The 15475-nt window shown below is 38.4% G+C and overlaps 1 protein-coding gene across 1 annotated transcript in view; it reads left to right on the top strand.

Annotated features, from left to right (window-relative positions):
- The window catches only part of aff2 (AF4/FMR2 family, member 2), a 251205-nt gene that overhangs the window by 141542 nt on the left and 94188 nt on the right, over window positions 1-15475 (top strand). The window contains exon 4 of the mRNA XM_067382897.1: window positions 9149-9193. Within this exon, the coding sequence (XP_067238998.1) occupies window positions 9149-9193 (45 nt within the window). The remainder of the gene's footprint in view (window positions 1-9148; window positions 9194-15475) is intronic.

Here is a 15475-nt window from a genome sequence, read left to right as displayed (position 1 = left end):
GTACCGTTATATCCCTACTAAATACGGTTGTGTTCACACACAGCTATTGTATCAACAAGAGTGGCAAACAAATCCTGTAATGTCAGTTCAACCCTTAAACACATACCTCAGATTTTTATCAACCCAGGATGTAATTTACCTCCCTTCCCCTCATTCTTTTTCTAAAGTTAGGAATCAACCTTCTTAGTATTCCTCTATCTATTCATTATGAACAATATAACAAGAAAAAAATGAATATAAAATTATAAAACTTGTATAGGGTCGCTAGCGACACGATGTATGTAATGGTGTAAGTATATACATCAATGTAACACAGTTCGTAAATGTGGGAAGAAGGAGGCGGGAACCGGCGAACATTCAACGTAACTTTTAATTCAAAATAAACATAGAACAAAACGAAAGTAATGCCGGCAGACCCTCGCGGACGTCTGCCGGCCACACAAACATAATAAAACATAAAATAAAGTCCAGGCCTGGTCCTCTCTCGTCCTCCACGGTCGTCGCTCCTCCTTTTATGCTCCCGGAGCTCCTCCGTGAGAGACTCAAGGCCGGTGCGCCTCCCAGGTGATGCTTGTTATCACTTGCGTCACCCGCCTCGCGCCGTTCCATCACGGCTCTCGCCCGCCCTGGTCGCCACATACCCCCATCGCCCCTCGCAGGCCGGGGGGTACTCCCGCGACTGCGCTTACTCCCCCCCCGGGGCCTGTCTCGGCGGCCGCAGCACCTGGGGGTAAGGACAGACGAGACGAGAGAAAGGAGACGGAAGCAAGGGGAGCGACAGGACGAGAGAGGGGAGAGAGGAAAATGAGAAAAAAAAAATTCTTGGTCCGGTTCCCCGACACACTGCCGCTCGGACCTCAGCCTGCCAAGAGGCTCTTTCTCGCGGTGCCATGCGGTGGCACTGGACGCTCGGTGGACGGCCCGATCCTCGACCGCCTCCTGGCGGCCGGCGATGGCTCCTCCGACTGAGGGCAGCCGGCAGCGAGTCCCCCGTCCCCTGCTCCTCCCCTTCATGGCGGACGGCAGCAGGCTCCGGCCCACGGCAGACGGCGGCGACTCCTCTGCTCCCTCCAGGTCCAGGACAGCAGCCACCCCACCTCGTCCCAGGAACACGGCATCCGGGTCTCCGTCCCACCTTTCACAAGGCTCCAGCACCACCGCCTCGGGCAGCCTCTCGCGGTCTTCACTTCCGCGCTGCCCGAACTCCGCAGCACCGCGATCCCCCTCAGCAGCGAGGGCTCTCCGACAGCATGTCCCTCCTTCCTCCCGGGTTTCGGCACCAATGTAACACAGTTCGTAAATGTGGGAAGGAGGAGGCGGGAACCGGCGAACATTCCACGTAACTTTTAATTCAAAATAAACATAGAACAAAACGAAAGTAATGCCGGCAGACCCTCGCGGACGTCTGCCGGCCACACAAACATAATAAAACATAAAATAAAGTCCAGGCCTGGTCCTCTCTCATCCTCCACGGTCTTCGCTCCTCCTTTTATGCTCCCGGAGCTCCTCCGTGAGAGACTCAAGGCCGGTGCGCCTCCCAGGTGATGCTTGTTATCACTTGCGTCACCCGCCTCGCGCCGTTCCCTCACGGCTCTCGCCCGCCCTGGTCACCACAATCAATAATTGATTCAATGACTCAATAAGTGCAATTCACCTTTATTCCACATGATGACAATGTATGATACACTAAGACGATGTGGAGTTTACTCCTAGTTACCGCAGACATAAAACAAAAGAATACACAAGTATCATCAACAAAACTTGAAATGGCTCATTAAGTGTAGAGCAAGTACTGTACGCAATCAAATATTAGTGTCACGGTCACTTTATGGTGGAAGCTGTCAGCGATCAAAATATTTGAAGATCTTGAAAACGATAGTTTTGTGAATATGTTTGAGAGTGAATATGAGACAGATGCTGAGTGTACTGAGGAAATGAGCTCTGACAATAACAGTGTTGATAGTAAAAAGCATCTGCTCAAAAAGAACCTTTCCAAGTTCCAAAAGGTAACAAAATAAAACTGTAATATTAACAGTATAATTTGATACAGACTTTTTTAATCACTGGAAACTTTTAATCACACACATTGCTGACAGAAAATGCACTGATCGTCATGACAAAGACAAAGTTTAAGATGGCACTGATGAGTATTTAAAGTAAAATGAAACCAATCATGAAAAACCATTAATTTCTAGGCAGCTCTTTTCCTGGCTGCCCTATGGTCTTTTGGATTTGCACATTGGACACCGGCCATTGTTTTTTCATTTGGCACTTCTCCATTTGTACTCACCCAATCTGTGCTATCTTGCATAGACATGTGCACCCAAATTGACTTGTTTCTGGGAGATTTTGTCTGTCGCTTCTTCTCATATGACACAGTATGGAAAGATCTTAACTTCTTCTCTCATCTCATCTGCCCACTCGTCCATATCGAAATATGAGTATATTCACGGGGGTGCGCATGCCGTCACCGTCAGCTCTGTGTGCCTTTTTCATGTCATCCATCATCTGCCTTTCCTTGTTTATTCCTCAATCCACTGTCAGGCGCTTAGGCGGACTCGGCCTGTCTTTCAGCCTTTCTCATTTTGCTTTTCAAATCTGCCTATTTACTCCCAGAGCCACTCTTCCACATCTTAAACGCTATTTGAGCTCGACAGAGTGCTTCAGAGCAGTTCCCCACGTCAATACCAGCCTCTTTTTTTCCTTTCCCCCTTTAAGAAAAAAGACTAATGCATCTTATCTGTTGCTGATGCACAGACGCTCTCTGAACAGCTATTTCAGAGGAAAAAAACACGCTCCTGACCCAGTAATTGTCACCGCGTTATTCCCGCGGATCCTCCGATAATTCAAAGGAATAGGTCTGCTCTCTCGCTGAAAAGATTCCGCAGTCGTGCAGAACGACGTGACTGACACCTCCTCCGTTCTCCACAGCCGAGCCGAAAAAAGAAATTCGCAGAAATTAGTGACACTTCCAGTGATCTCTGTATCTGCCAATTAAAAAGTTCTTTTTTTTTCCTGTAGAAAGACAGATAGACATCATGCTAAATTTGTCCTGGAAAAAAGACACACTGAAGTGATTCACTGTGATTAAAGCTGGCAACGCAGAGCAGATCACTCGTTTCTTCACACTTTTCTTTGTTCCGTATGCGTGAGAGCCGCTTTAAAAACATGGATTTGAAAGAGACGGAGCTGCATCCAATTTTCACATTTGAATTTATTCATACAAACCATCTTGTACTTTTATACAGACATTTAACATTTATCCTCTTCAGTCTTGAGATGGAAAACATTACAAATTAACCATGCTTAGAAATTAAAAATGTTGGTTGCAGCATATTAGACAGAACATTCTAATATTCAATGGCAATATTATATTATATTATATTATATTATATTATATTATATTATATTATATTATATTATATTATATTACATTACATTACATTACATTACATTACATTACATTACATTACATTACATTACATTACATTACATTACATTACATTATATTATATTAATTATATTATATTATATTATAAAAGTCTGAGATATAATACACCTTCAGACCTATATGTTTTTTGTTTGTTTTTTGTCAAAAATATGATGCACATATAAACGTAACATATAAAACATATAAAACTGTTCAATTTTTCAAATTATTCAGACATTTCTTTTGGTACCACTGCTTTTTAGCATTACAATATTTGACTTTACAATAATTTTAACCCAAGAAGCTTTTTTTGATTCACGGTGGGATATTGCCTGTCACACAGAAATCATTTGAAAACCCATTCAGTCGCATTGTATCCTCAAGTACTGAGAGGTTCCCTGCTGAAACGTGGAAATAAGATCGCAGCTGGACTGTCCCTTTTCCCGTCATTTCCCTGAATATGGTGGGCGATATGAGGTATATGGGTACAGAGAGGTAAGACTCTCTCTGGTTCTCTGTGGGCCTCTAAATATACACATTACATGATTACAAAAGCAATTTGCCTTCCCAAAAGGCTCTCACAAACACTTTTAATGTCCAACCTCTTGCTCACACCAATTAAATATTACTGTAACTTTTGCAAGGTTTCCAAATTGCTCTATTTTGAAGGAATTTTGATAAGATCAAGTGTAACGTTCAGCTGTATTTGGGCAAAAAATACTTTCTCTGTCATAAACAATTCCGGAACGAGTCCTCCTTCATATCACTGATATTTCCTGTCAGGCCAGAGGCAATAAGAGTGAGGTTTGCATTCAGAGCACAACTCAAAGCACCTTTTAGTGTCATGACTGGAATTGAAATGGAGTTCACCACAGGTAACGGAGAAATGAACTTCCGTGCCAGAGGAATGGGCTCTCTCCGCCACACTCTTAATATCAGAGCAAAGCAGGACAATAGCAGAGCAACATCTGATTAGAGCGGCTGAGCTCCAACATTCCGTTTCTATGGGAACAGGATATTATGTGCTGGCCCTGAGCAAACAGGAAGTTTATGTCTTTGAGCTATGTTTACAATGGCCTTACCAGCTCTTCTGGCCAGGGTGCCATCTTTAGGCATGTTAGGTGTCTGGCTGGGGGTTTTGTTTTTAGCTTGAAGATATATAGGTAGATATATATTCAGCCTTTTGGAGTATAGGTTCTACAGATCAGTTTGCATAATGAGCACTAACTTGAATGTCCCTGAAGCTTTTTTTTGTTGTTGTTTTTTTTTTTTTTTTTTTTTTTTTTTTTTAATTTTCATAAGTGCATTCTAATGCACACTATTAGGTCACACTTTATATTAGGTGTCTTTAACTACTATGTATTAAAAATAATCATTGTTAGGTACAATGTACTTGTGTTGATGTTGTATTGCAACTGTTATTGAGGTGAGATATGAGTAGGGTAGGAACAGGTGGTTAGGTTAGGTTTACAGGTCAGTTAAGGTGTACAAAATTGTAATTATTGATGTAGTTACAGAAATCAATTACAGCTTTAATTAAATGCAGGTATACTTTTCAGGAAATTAATAATTAAATAATGAATTAAATAATTAAACATTGCATTGTCAAAGTTGGTATTTTGGCTTTATATATGATCAGACTGTTGCATGTGTCATTATATTATTAACATTTTACCAAAATCAAGCACAAATGCAATACAAGGTTTTTGACCAGCAAATTTTGGAGAATTTCAGACATATGTGTTTTGTCCATCATTAGACTGGCCACATCTGAGGCAGTAAGTGCATCAATTTACGTTTTCATCAACTTTCAGGTTATAAAGTTTACTGTTGCAGTTTAGTCAAGGATGCCCCTATGAACACGACTGTGATCTTTCGATTAGCTTTAGCGTTTCATCCACGCAGTCAGAATTAAGAAGGCATTCTGTGGCTTGGCACTCACATGTGGAATGAGTTTCCCCTCAGATCAGCTGACCTTTACAGTGAGAGTTTGCCTCATACAATGCCTGCAGTGAAGTGATGTCACCATACAGACAGACAGCGAGAGGGACATAATGTCACCTTCAGTATCCTGGAATTCACAGTGAAAGTCCTGAAATATATTCTATGCAGGACATGAACTTAAATGCTTCTAGATGTGCAAGAAAAACAGTCTGCCAGAGCACAAATCATAACACAATGCAAGTACATATTATATAAGTACTCAGTGTTAGTATATATTGTCATACTGGTTTTGTGATATACACTACAAAAGTTTAGAATAATTTTACAAGATCTTTAATGTTTTTGACAATACAGCTCTTCTGCTCACTAAGGCAGCCTTTATTTAACCAAAATATAGAAGAAAAAAAAAAACTGTAATATTTGGTAATATTTGGTAATTTATATTTTTAAAATATATTAAGCAGCAAAAACTGTTTTCATAATTTATAATAATAAGAATTGAGCAACAAATCAACATATAGAATGATTTCTGAAGGATCATGTGACACTGAAGACTGGAGTAATGATGATGAAAATTCAGCTTTACCAACACATGAATAAATTACATTTTAAAACATATTTTCAAATAGAAAATATTATTAGGATTTAAAAGTTCTTTTAAATCATAATAATATTTCACAATATTACCGATTATACTTTTTTATGAAATAATTGCAGCCTTGGTGAGCATAAGAGACTTCTTAAAAAAAAAAAAAAAAAAAAATCCATTCTCCAAAATGCTTATCCAAAACTTTATAATTAACATAATTAATTATGTTGCTTAATTTTATATCAGAACCAAAATCATATACAGTGAATGTTTTAATATAACTCTTAGGCGAATGAAAGGTTGCAGGGATTGTTGATGAGAAAGTTATTAAACTGTTGTTGACATGTGTATAGCCTAATAATAACACATCAGTTTAACAGTACAGTCATCTGAAGATAACTCTGCTGCCTCTTTCAGTGCTGAGTTTTGTTTCCTCTTCAGAAATCAAGAGCTCACGCTACGGGACAGTGCTCTTGCAATGTTTGTGTCTGTGTGTGTGTTTTTGGCCAAAGAGACAATCTAAAGTAAATGTTTTTCAGATTATTGTTTGGACATGAATATGTAAACCTCTGGATTCAATAGAGATTTGAAAAGAGTGCTTAAAGCTTTCTGTGTCCAATCTGTATTCATATGTCTTTATAAAAAAATCTTTAGAAGATGAACTAGTTAATTCTGGGGGACATCTATGATTTACTGTGCAATGAATTTGCAATTATAATCATTCTTTTGGTCTCTTATGTTGTGCCAATTGCAGGCTATTAGTCAACAGAGACCTTGCTAGCCCTTAATTAGTATTCTCATCTTCTGTCTGTTAAGTGTTGGTGAATCATTGTGGTTACATGCTTACTCGCTGACATTTCCATGCCTTATGATGCTCAGATGCAAGCTGGTGATTATCCAATTCCCAGCCTGCGTTTGAGAAGCGTTGGTGTGAGAACCGTGCGCCTCCATTATCCAAGAGCGTCCTCTTCTGAGACACTCAATTATGATGTCATCTCTCAACTAATCAATCTTCAAAGGTGTGTTGTGGGACTTTCGTTTCAGAATTTCTACTCTGGCAAGAAGCATTTAGCTCTGTTCCAAAACCTGGAGAGCTGCCTACTTAGAGAGCTGTTCCAAAAGGCCGGCAGAAATGTTATGCTGCCTTCTAAGACATCTCATTTTGGCCAATCTAAGACTGAACTGAATCACTCTGTTTAAGCTAGTTGATGGACTTCACATTTCTATTTTTGATGTATACAGAGCTATTTCAGCCACTTGGTTTCCTCCTGTTCATTTTAAAGATTGATTGATTGATTGATTGATTGATTGATTGATTGATTGATTGATTGATTGAATGAATGAATGAATGAATGAATGAATGAATGAATGAATGAATGAATGAATGAATGAATGAATGAATGAATGAATTTTGTCATTATTTTTTAAATAACTACCTTTAACATCCAAGCCAGCTTGTGATGTGTCTGGTCTCTGTCTTTCTAACTTTGGTTTTTAATCATAAGTACACTGATCAAGCATGATACCTTCCCAATATTGTGTTGGACGCCCTTTTGCTGCCAAAACAGCCCTGACCCATCGAGGCATGGACTCCACTAGAGCCCTGAAGGTGTGCTGTGGTATCTGGCAACAAGATGTTAGCAGCAGATCATTTAGGTCCCGTAAGTTGTGAGGCGGGGCCTCCATGGATCACACTTGTTTGTTCAGCACATCCCACAGATTGGATTGAGATCTGGGGAATTTGGAGGCCAAGTCAAAACCTCAAACTCGTTGTTGTGCTCCTCAAACCATTCATGAACCATTTTTGCTTTGTGGCAGGGTGCATTATCCTGCTGAAAGCCACAGCCACCAGGGAACACTGTTTCCATGAAAGGGTGTACAATCCATGTGATGTAAAAGAAAACATGATTCATCAGACCAGGCCACCTTCTTCCATTGCTCTTTGGTCCAGTTATGATGTTCACATGCCCACTGTTGGGGCTTTCGCTGGTGGATGGGTCAGTATATGCACCCTGACTGGTCTGTGGCTATGCAGCCCCAAACGCAAAAAACTGGGATGCACTGTGTATTCTGACACCATTCTATCAGAACCAGCATTAACTTCTTGAGCAATTTGAGCTACAGTAGCTCATCTGTTGAAACCACACGGACCAGCCTTTGATCCCCACGTGCATCAATGAGACTTGGCCGCCCATGACCCTGTCGCCGGTTCACCACTGTTCCTTCCTTGGACCACTTTTGATAGATACTGACCACTGCAGACCGGGAACAACCCACAAGAGCTAAAGTTTTGGAGATGCTCTGACCCAGTCATCTAGCCATTACAATTTGGCCCTTGTCAAACAAGCTCAAATCCTTACGCTTCTGTCTGCCGATACCGAATCCCAATCCGATACTTGTATTTTCTTAGTGCTTGGTGCACACTTTAAGTAGGTTATATTAAAGTTATTAAAATCAAACCTATGTATACAGGGCCTTGCAGAGAGTCTCTCGGGGGCAGGGGCTCAAATGTAATAAAAGGGCACCTATCACTACGGATAAAAATATAACAAATTACAGTTGTATATAATTATGCTATATTTGGTCACGATTATGACTATGGGACTATTGATATAAACTTCTTGTATTTCAAAAAAAAAAAAAAAGAAAAAAAAGCTGATCCTTGAGATGGGCTTGGGAAATCCCTAATTTTATCAATTTTATATCAGTGGAATTCAGTTAATTTTACTGTTGCTTTTAGTTAAAAATGTTCCCTCTGAATGTAAGACTGAAATATTTTAAATATTTTATTTTATTTTATTATATTACATATGGTTAACCTAACAATGTCAAGCTGTATTGGAGTCAATTGTGTGTCGAGTCATCCTAGCACTTCATGTGAAGAACACTATTTGTGTGGCATGTGTTGTTTCTGTTCCAATCAGTTACTTATGAGCTTCTGTTTTATGCACTGCCTTAGTTAGAAGTCAGTGACCTCTGTAGACAGCAAAGCAACTCAGAAGGCTTTTCACAAATTGTAGAATTGTAGAAGACCTTTAATTACATGTTCCCACAAAAGTGAATAATTTATAATCATGTTTTTTGGTTACTTTCATTTCAGCTTACCCTTATTTCTCTCTCTCCCTTTCTGTCACATGTTCATTGTAGTCTTTTTAATGAGAGATTTTGTATCCATTTCTCCACAGGTCAGCCTGCCCAACGACTCCAATTGTGTGGAGGAAATTCTGCGGGTGAGTTAGATTCATTCTCTTTCTCTTCAGCATGCTAATTACGCTTGTTCACCTGCTCAGCGCTGTTTTACACACAATGGCGCTTCACTGTCATGAGAATAAGGCTCCAGTTTAAAAGAGAGGCCCCATTACTTTACATCTGATGGTGATGGGCTTGTTTTTTTTTTTGTTTTTTTTTGTTTTTTTTTAGAATGTACCTTTACCTATTTGTTCTTACAGGGTGAGGGCAGTAAAAAAGAAACTTGTCACCTGTCACATTATATTAAATGTGTTGATGGCAGTGAAATCCTTGCAACGTTTTATTCTTAGAAACTCATTATGAGTCTTAATAGCTCTCAAAATCATATTTAATTTGTTTCCAGCTTATTTTTAAAACCATATGTTTCTGTTCTTGTTAGTGAGACATTTTTATAATTAGTCTCGAATGTCTTCATAATGTATAAATGTCTTGTTCATAATAGCTGTTTACACTCCAGAGGATATTTTATACATTAAGTGATGACATGTGCTATGATACATTCTGAAAATATTCTTTAAAACATACAAATGTAATCCATATCTTTTTTTTTTTTTATGAATAGCTATACCCACATTTACATAAATAATACAAATACATAACTCTCATTCATAATCAGTATAATGCATTATAAAACATGTTATCATATAGCACATGGAATTTGGTGTTGATCTTGTGTTTAAATTTATTACACTTATTACAGGTACAAAGGTTTATTAGACCTATAAGCAAATGTGAATTCATTTATACATTTATTATGCATTTCATATACACGTTCATATGAAGCATTAGCCATTAAGCTTCTCTAAACGTCTAGTTCTGGATCTATTTTGTGATGTTAAGACATGGTGCTACAGCTATCAATGTAAGTGAGGTGCAGTGAGCTGACTCTGTTAGAACATCCTGTATTCTGTCAGTGAAGATTGAGGCAGAACAAGTTGCCAGGGCAACCCAGAGAACATGTGTCTGTTGAAGTGCATGGTGGGTTTACTTTACTCAGAGGAACTGCTGTAGTCCCTCACACTTCAGCTGCACTTATGTTGACTCACATGTGACTCATGAATGAGGACGTGTTTTGCTTCAGTCTCTAAGGATTCACTCCGCATTCCACCTTATCCATGACATGGGAAAATCCAATGGTGGTGTCATAGTGAATAATTGCTAGCTAATTGAGTGGAATTAAAATAACATAATTAATATTTTCAAAGAATTTCAGAAGTAATAATCTTTTTTGTAGAGCTGAAAATGCAGTACTGAATGTTAGTCATTTTTCATGCTGAGAACATTCCAGGATTTTTCTTCATATAACGGACTTCGCTTTGGGTTGAAGGTCCAAATTGCAGTTTCAGTGCAGCTTCAAAGGGCTCTACATGATCCTAGCCGAGGAATAAGGGTCTTATCTAGTGAAACGATTGGTAATTTTCTTAAAAAAATTGGAAAATTTATGCAGTAACATCTAATTTAACTGGTTTTATTCAAGTTAAAACTTGAGATAGCAGATGCAAAATATTAGAATATTACTGTTGTAGTTTTAAATATTACTTGTCAAGCATGGGCCAGGATGGTCAACACGTTGATTAGTGAGGCTGAGTAGTTGATTTATTCAGATTATTCAGATTTTTTGTTTTAGCTTTAATATTTTTGGCAGTGCCACTTTAAAGGTAATGGATTCAGAAAGGAAGGCGGGATGTTAGCGTGCTGAGAGCGTGTGGGGCTTGTGTACTGTCAGCAGCGTAACATCTCTGAGAAGTCGCATCTCTAAATTCATCTCCTTTAAAGCATCACCCCTGCAGCCATCAAAGCGGCACCTTTTTAACAAATCCGACGCATTCAACAATACATTTCAAGACAGTTTGTATGGGACTTTAAATAACCTGCTGTGAGCAATGTTTCTGTTATTATGCATAACAAAAGTCTCAGTTTTTTGTTTTGAACTGTGAAAGCTTTGTGCAACAAAAAGGTTCTAGGTATTTAGCCTAAATATTTGTTGAATATATGTCATTTACTCTATAATCGGGCAGAGCAGTTGACACAATTTCTTTTAAATGTAAATTTAAGGTCGCATGTACTGTGGATGATAGGGTTGTTTTTAAGACAATGTGTCAAGTTTAAAACAGTTCAAAAGTAGTTTGGCTTTTAAAAATGCATCTTAAGACCTTTCTTCTGCAGACTGATTTTGAGCAAAAGTCATAAACTGTGTTTGAAATCTAATAGTAATATAGCATGTGAAAAACAGTACACCAAAAGAGTAGTATGTCCGAATACACGCAGTAGTACTCGAAACACAGTAGTTGAAAAGTCCCTGGATGACCTACTACTTCCACTGGGAATCTGAAGTATGCAATCGATAGGCATTTTATTATCCCATGAGACCACGGGAGGGGATTTATTTATGACAGTGAAGCGACGCAACTGATGCTGCTAGTCATGTGACAATAACATGGCAGATGTAGTACATGTGAGTGTACTTTTTTAACGGTCGTAAAGTAAATTCAAATTCAAATGTAGTACCTACTCAGACAGTACGCGATTTCGGACGCAGCGATAGAGTCGATTATGAAAGTTCTAAATTTTGCACACCACTACAAAGAAGATCTTTTAGCTTTAAAATACACTAAAGGCCCGTACACACCGGGACGAATATCGCACGTGTTTATCGTCAGCGTTTTTCAAGACGTTTTTTGTGTTCACACCCAAGCGATTTTCACCGGCGATGTGCCGAGTGAAAGTGCAAATTCACTCCCTGACAGTATGTGGCGCTTGTGCTTAACGATAGTACAAATAAACATATGATATTAATAAAGTTAAAGAAGATAAAAAAATGCATATAAAATGGCATACACACATATATATATAGTGCAAGTGAACGGTAGTGTAAATAAACATATTTATGAAACAGACATTCTCAACTATATTTCTTGAATGTAAAAGGGGGAAAAAAAGTAAAAATACAGAAATACAGGTGGCAGAGCACCCATAGTGTGCGTCTCATTCAGCTCTGTACTTCACTAGTCAGGGCACTGATCAGGGAGTCGGCCACATTCATTTACATGGTATACTGATACACGACCTAGGAAGCTAGGGAGCTGTTTGAGACGCAGGGATAGTTTGTAGGGGTCTTCCTCGTCTACTTACTTTCTCTTCGTCGTCTTCGACCGTTTTGTGCTTGAGCGCCACCAAGTCGTGTTTTACTGTAACTTCAGCAGCTCCAGGCACGTGAACAAAAGCGCCAATCTCATTGGTCGGCCAGTTTTTAACGCGCCGCGTCAAACCAAAAAAACGAACCCGAGGCGTTTTTTAAAAAATTACGCTTTTACGCCTCGCGTTTTTCGCGTCGGTGTGCACACTCTCATTGGCGCCCGTTGTTTAGTCACGAAGCGTTAAACATCGGCGAAAATCGCGCGCGATATTCGTCCCCGTGTGAACAGGCCTTAATGTTCAAAAGTTTGGGATCGGTAAGATTTTTAATGTATTTGAAAGAAGTCTCTTATGCTCACCAAGGCTGCATTTATTCAATCAAAAAGACAGTAAATATTTTAAAATGTATTATTACAATTTAAAATAATTTATTTTAAAATGTGATTGATTCTTGTTATGTCAAAGCATCATTACTCCAGTCTTCAGTGTCACATGATCCTTCAGAATTGGCTGCTTATTTGTTTATTTTTTATTTGAGGACTCTTTTGAGTAGAAACAGCATTTTTTTTACCTCAATGTAAAAGTTTTACTTTGAATTTTGATCAACTAATGCATCCATGCTAAATAAAATAATTAATTTCTTAAAAAAATAAAATCTTGTTGACTAGGTCAACACCCCTAAAACTATGTTCACATGTAGTAGCACAAACCCCTGTTCTTCTGAAAGACATTATAGATACTGCATCAAAGACCCATCAGCCAATTTATCTCCTTTTCTCAAAGAGGTCCAAGAAGTTAAGTGATTCTCCATGGAGAAAAAGTCTAAACCATCAACATGTATTCCAAAGAGCAGAAAATCCTGATCCAGGCTCATGCACACATTCCCATTACATAACTCAAGGGTCATAAAACATCTTGAACAGAGCCAGGTTGAACAGATTTGCAGCTTTAGTTGGCCGCAGCTGGATGTTAGAGTGGCTGAGAATATCTTAATGACTAATGTGCTGCATCAATGATAATAATAAGCTGGATTAAAATCATTTTTTATATGTAAACAACATTTAACTTTATAGAGTGAGTTAATGTAGTGTGTGTTGGTCTGGTAGATCCTGGGCAGATCATGTGTGCTGCGTGTCACTTGACTGCGAGGCATGTGGAAATCAGATGAGAGCATGCAGACACACTTAAACCACTTAACACAGTGTCATGTGTACCGAGATGTTCCTGTCTGTCAAACATCTGTGCATAGAGTAGAAGTGCATGTGCGAGTGTTTTTGCATTACAATGTAACAATGCAATAATGTATGAAGTCAGTTCTCCGTAAAGTGTAAAGAATCAACTATCTGCATGGTTCACTAATGCATTGTTTCCAAAGCGGGGTGCCATCTGGCGAGAGGAGGGGTGCAGTGTAAAAAAATCTTTCAAACATTTTTCTGATGTCTCCAATAACAACAAATAACACAAATTTGTAATAAAAATGCAAATCATAAAAAAAGGTTGGTCTGAAGTTTGGCATGGGATTGCTGGAGTTGTGCATGATTTTCATTCTCGTGCTCCCATCCAAAGTACGCACACATAAAGCCACCTCTCAAACTGCTCGCGAGAGTACCAAATTGATTTCTTTTTAACAACTTGTTGCGCTTATGGTCAAATACACACAAAAATGTTGCCGCATATTCATATAAAAACAGTAGGTTATGTCCTAAGTGAATGTAAACACTTCAGAAAAAAAAACAAACATGCATGTGTAACAGTATATTGGATCCGTGCGCCTGGTCTTAAAGTGACAGCAGCCTAATAAACATACTGTCTGTGTTGTTAATGTTAATCAAACAACAAAAGACAAAGAGAAAATCACTTACTGTTCTGGACTGTTAAAGGTGATAGAGAGGATTTTTTCGTTGACTGAGAATCCAAAGACTGTTAGTGAGTTTTTGAAATGAGCGCATGCTTAAGAACAGACCCCCTCCTTCACAGCTCATTTCAAAGGAACGCCTCCCAAAATTCGTGCACGAGTATTGGAACATGAGTGTTTACCACCAGCATTCCCTTTTGTGTTAGTGGATTCATTATGTCGGACTCACCTCAGGTAACTCATAATCTGCAGTTGTTACTCCTGTCTCCTGACAAAAACATTGCATGCGGCGCCTGTGGAGTGTGGAAAGTTACTGGAGCGCACAGCCGCGCTCGTCTCTCACAAGGAACGTCACAGCAGTGATTGACAAGCCAGAGGGCCAATCCAGTAACAATTGGCTGATGTTTTTAAGGCCCTACCTCGTGCACAGATGATGTATATTAATATTATTCCTTTCAGTGCACCTAATAAATAGTCTTTTATCAGTTAGTAAAGACAGTTTCAAGTAATATTGCAAAAATTTATAAAACAAAACATCCTCTTTAGCACCTTTAACTTTTGTAACTTTGTTTGATTAATCTGTATTTAATTTATACACTGAAAACTATCCAAGATTATATTATATTTAATTACTTTATTCAGTTTCTGTAGTATTTCTTACTTGAATAGCCCTATAACTGTTAGACCTACATGCATTTTTTTTATTTGTATCTTTATTCTATTGTTCTCCATTGTTTCTATTGTTATTCTTTTATTCTATGAATGAAAGCCTAAATTAAAATCTGACATCATATAAAGTGATTTCTTCAGAAGAAATATGATACCTTGAAAAAAAACGCTACTTTTCAAGGAACCGTATCGAAGTTAGTATCATGACAACACAAGTGTAGGGTTCCGCAGTTCCAAAAAAAAAAAAAAAAAAAAAAAAAGTTGGAAAACACTGCACTAATGTTTGACGACTAGAAAGTGTCATAAACCTGTCTTCATTTTAAACAGTATATCTAATATTTTACTATTTGAAAACTAACACATTTTATGTTTGAAAAGTGTACTTTCTCCCTTTAAAATCAATGTTGATATCTTGCTATATAATGCCAAGACATTCATACGTCTTAAGTATTTAAGAATTACGTATCTAAATAATTTACGGGGCCTTTGTGTTATTGCAAGTAAAGATTAAATGATCATAAAGCAGAAGGCAAAAAGAGAAAAACATAATTCAAATTTAGTATGTAATTCAAATGTAGCACTTTTCTAATATTTCTAAGGACAC

This window comes from Chanodichthys erythropterus, chromosome 1 (genome assembly GCF_024489055.1).
Source record: "Chanodichthys erythropterus isolate Z2021 chromosome 1, ASM2448905v1, whole genome shotgun sequence".
Taxonomy (NCBI): Eukaryota; Metazoa; Chordata; class Actinopteri; order Cypriniformes; family Xenocyprididae; genus Chanodichthys; species Chanodichthys erythropterus.
Note: the sequence above shows the minus strand (reverse complement) of the source record. Positions and strands in the feature narration are given on the sequence as shown.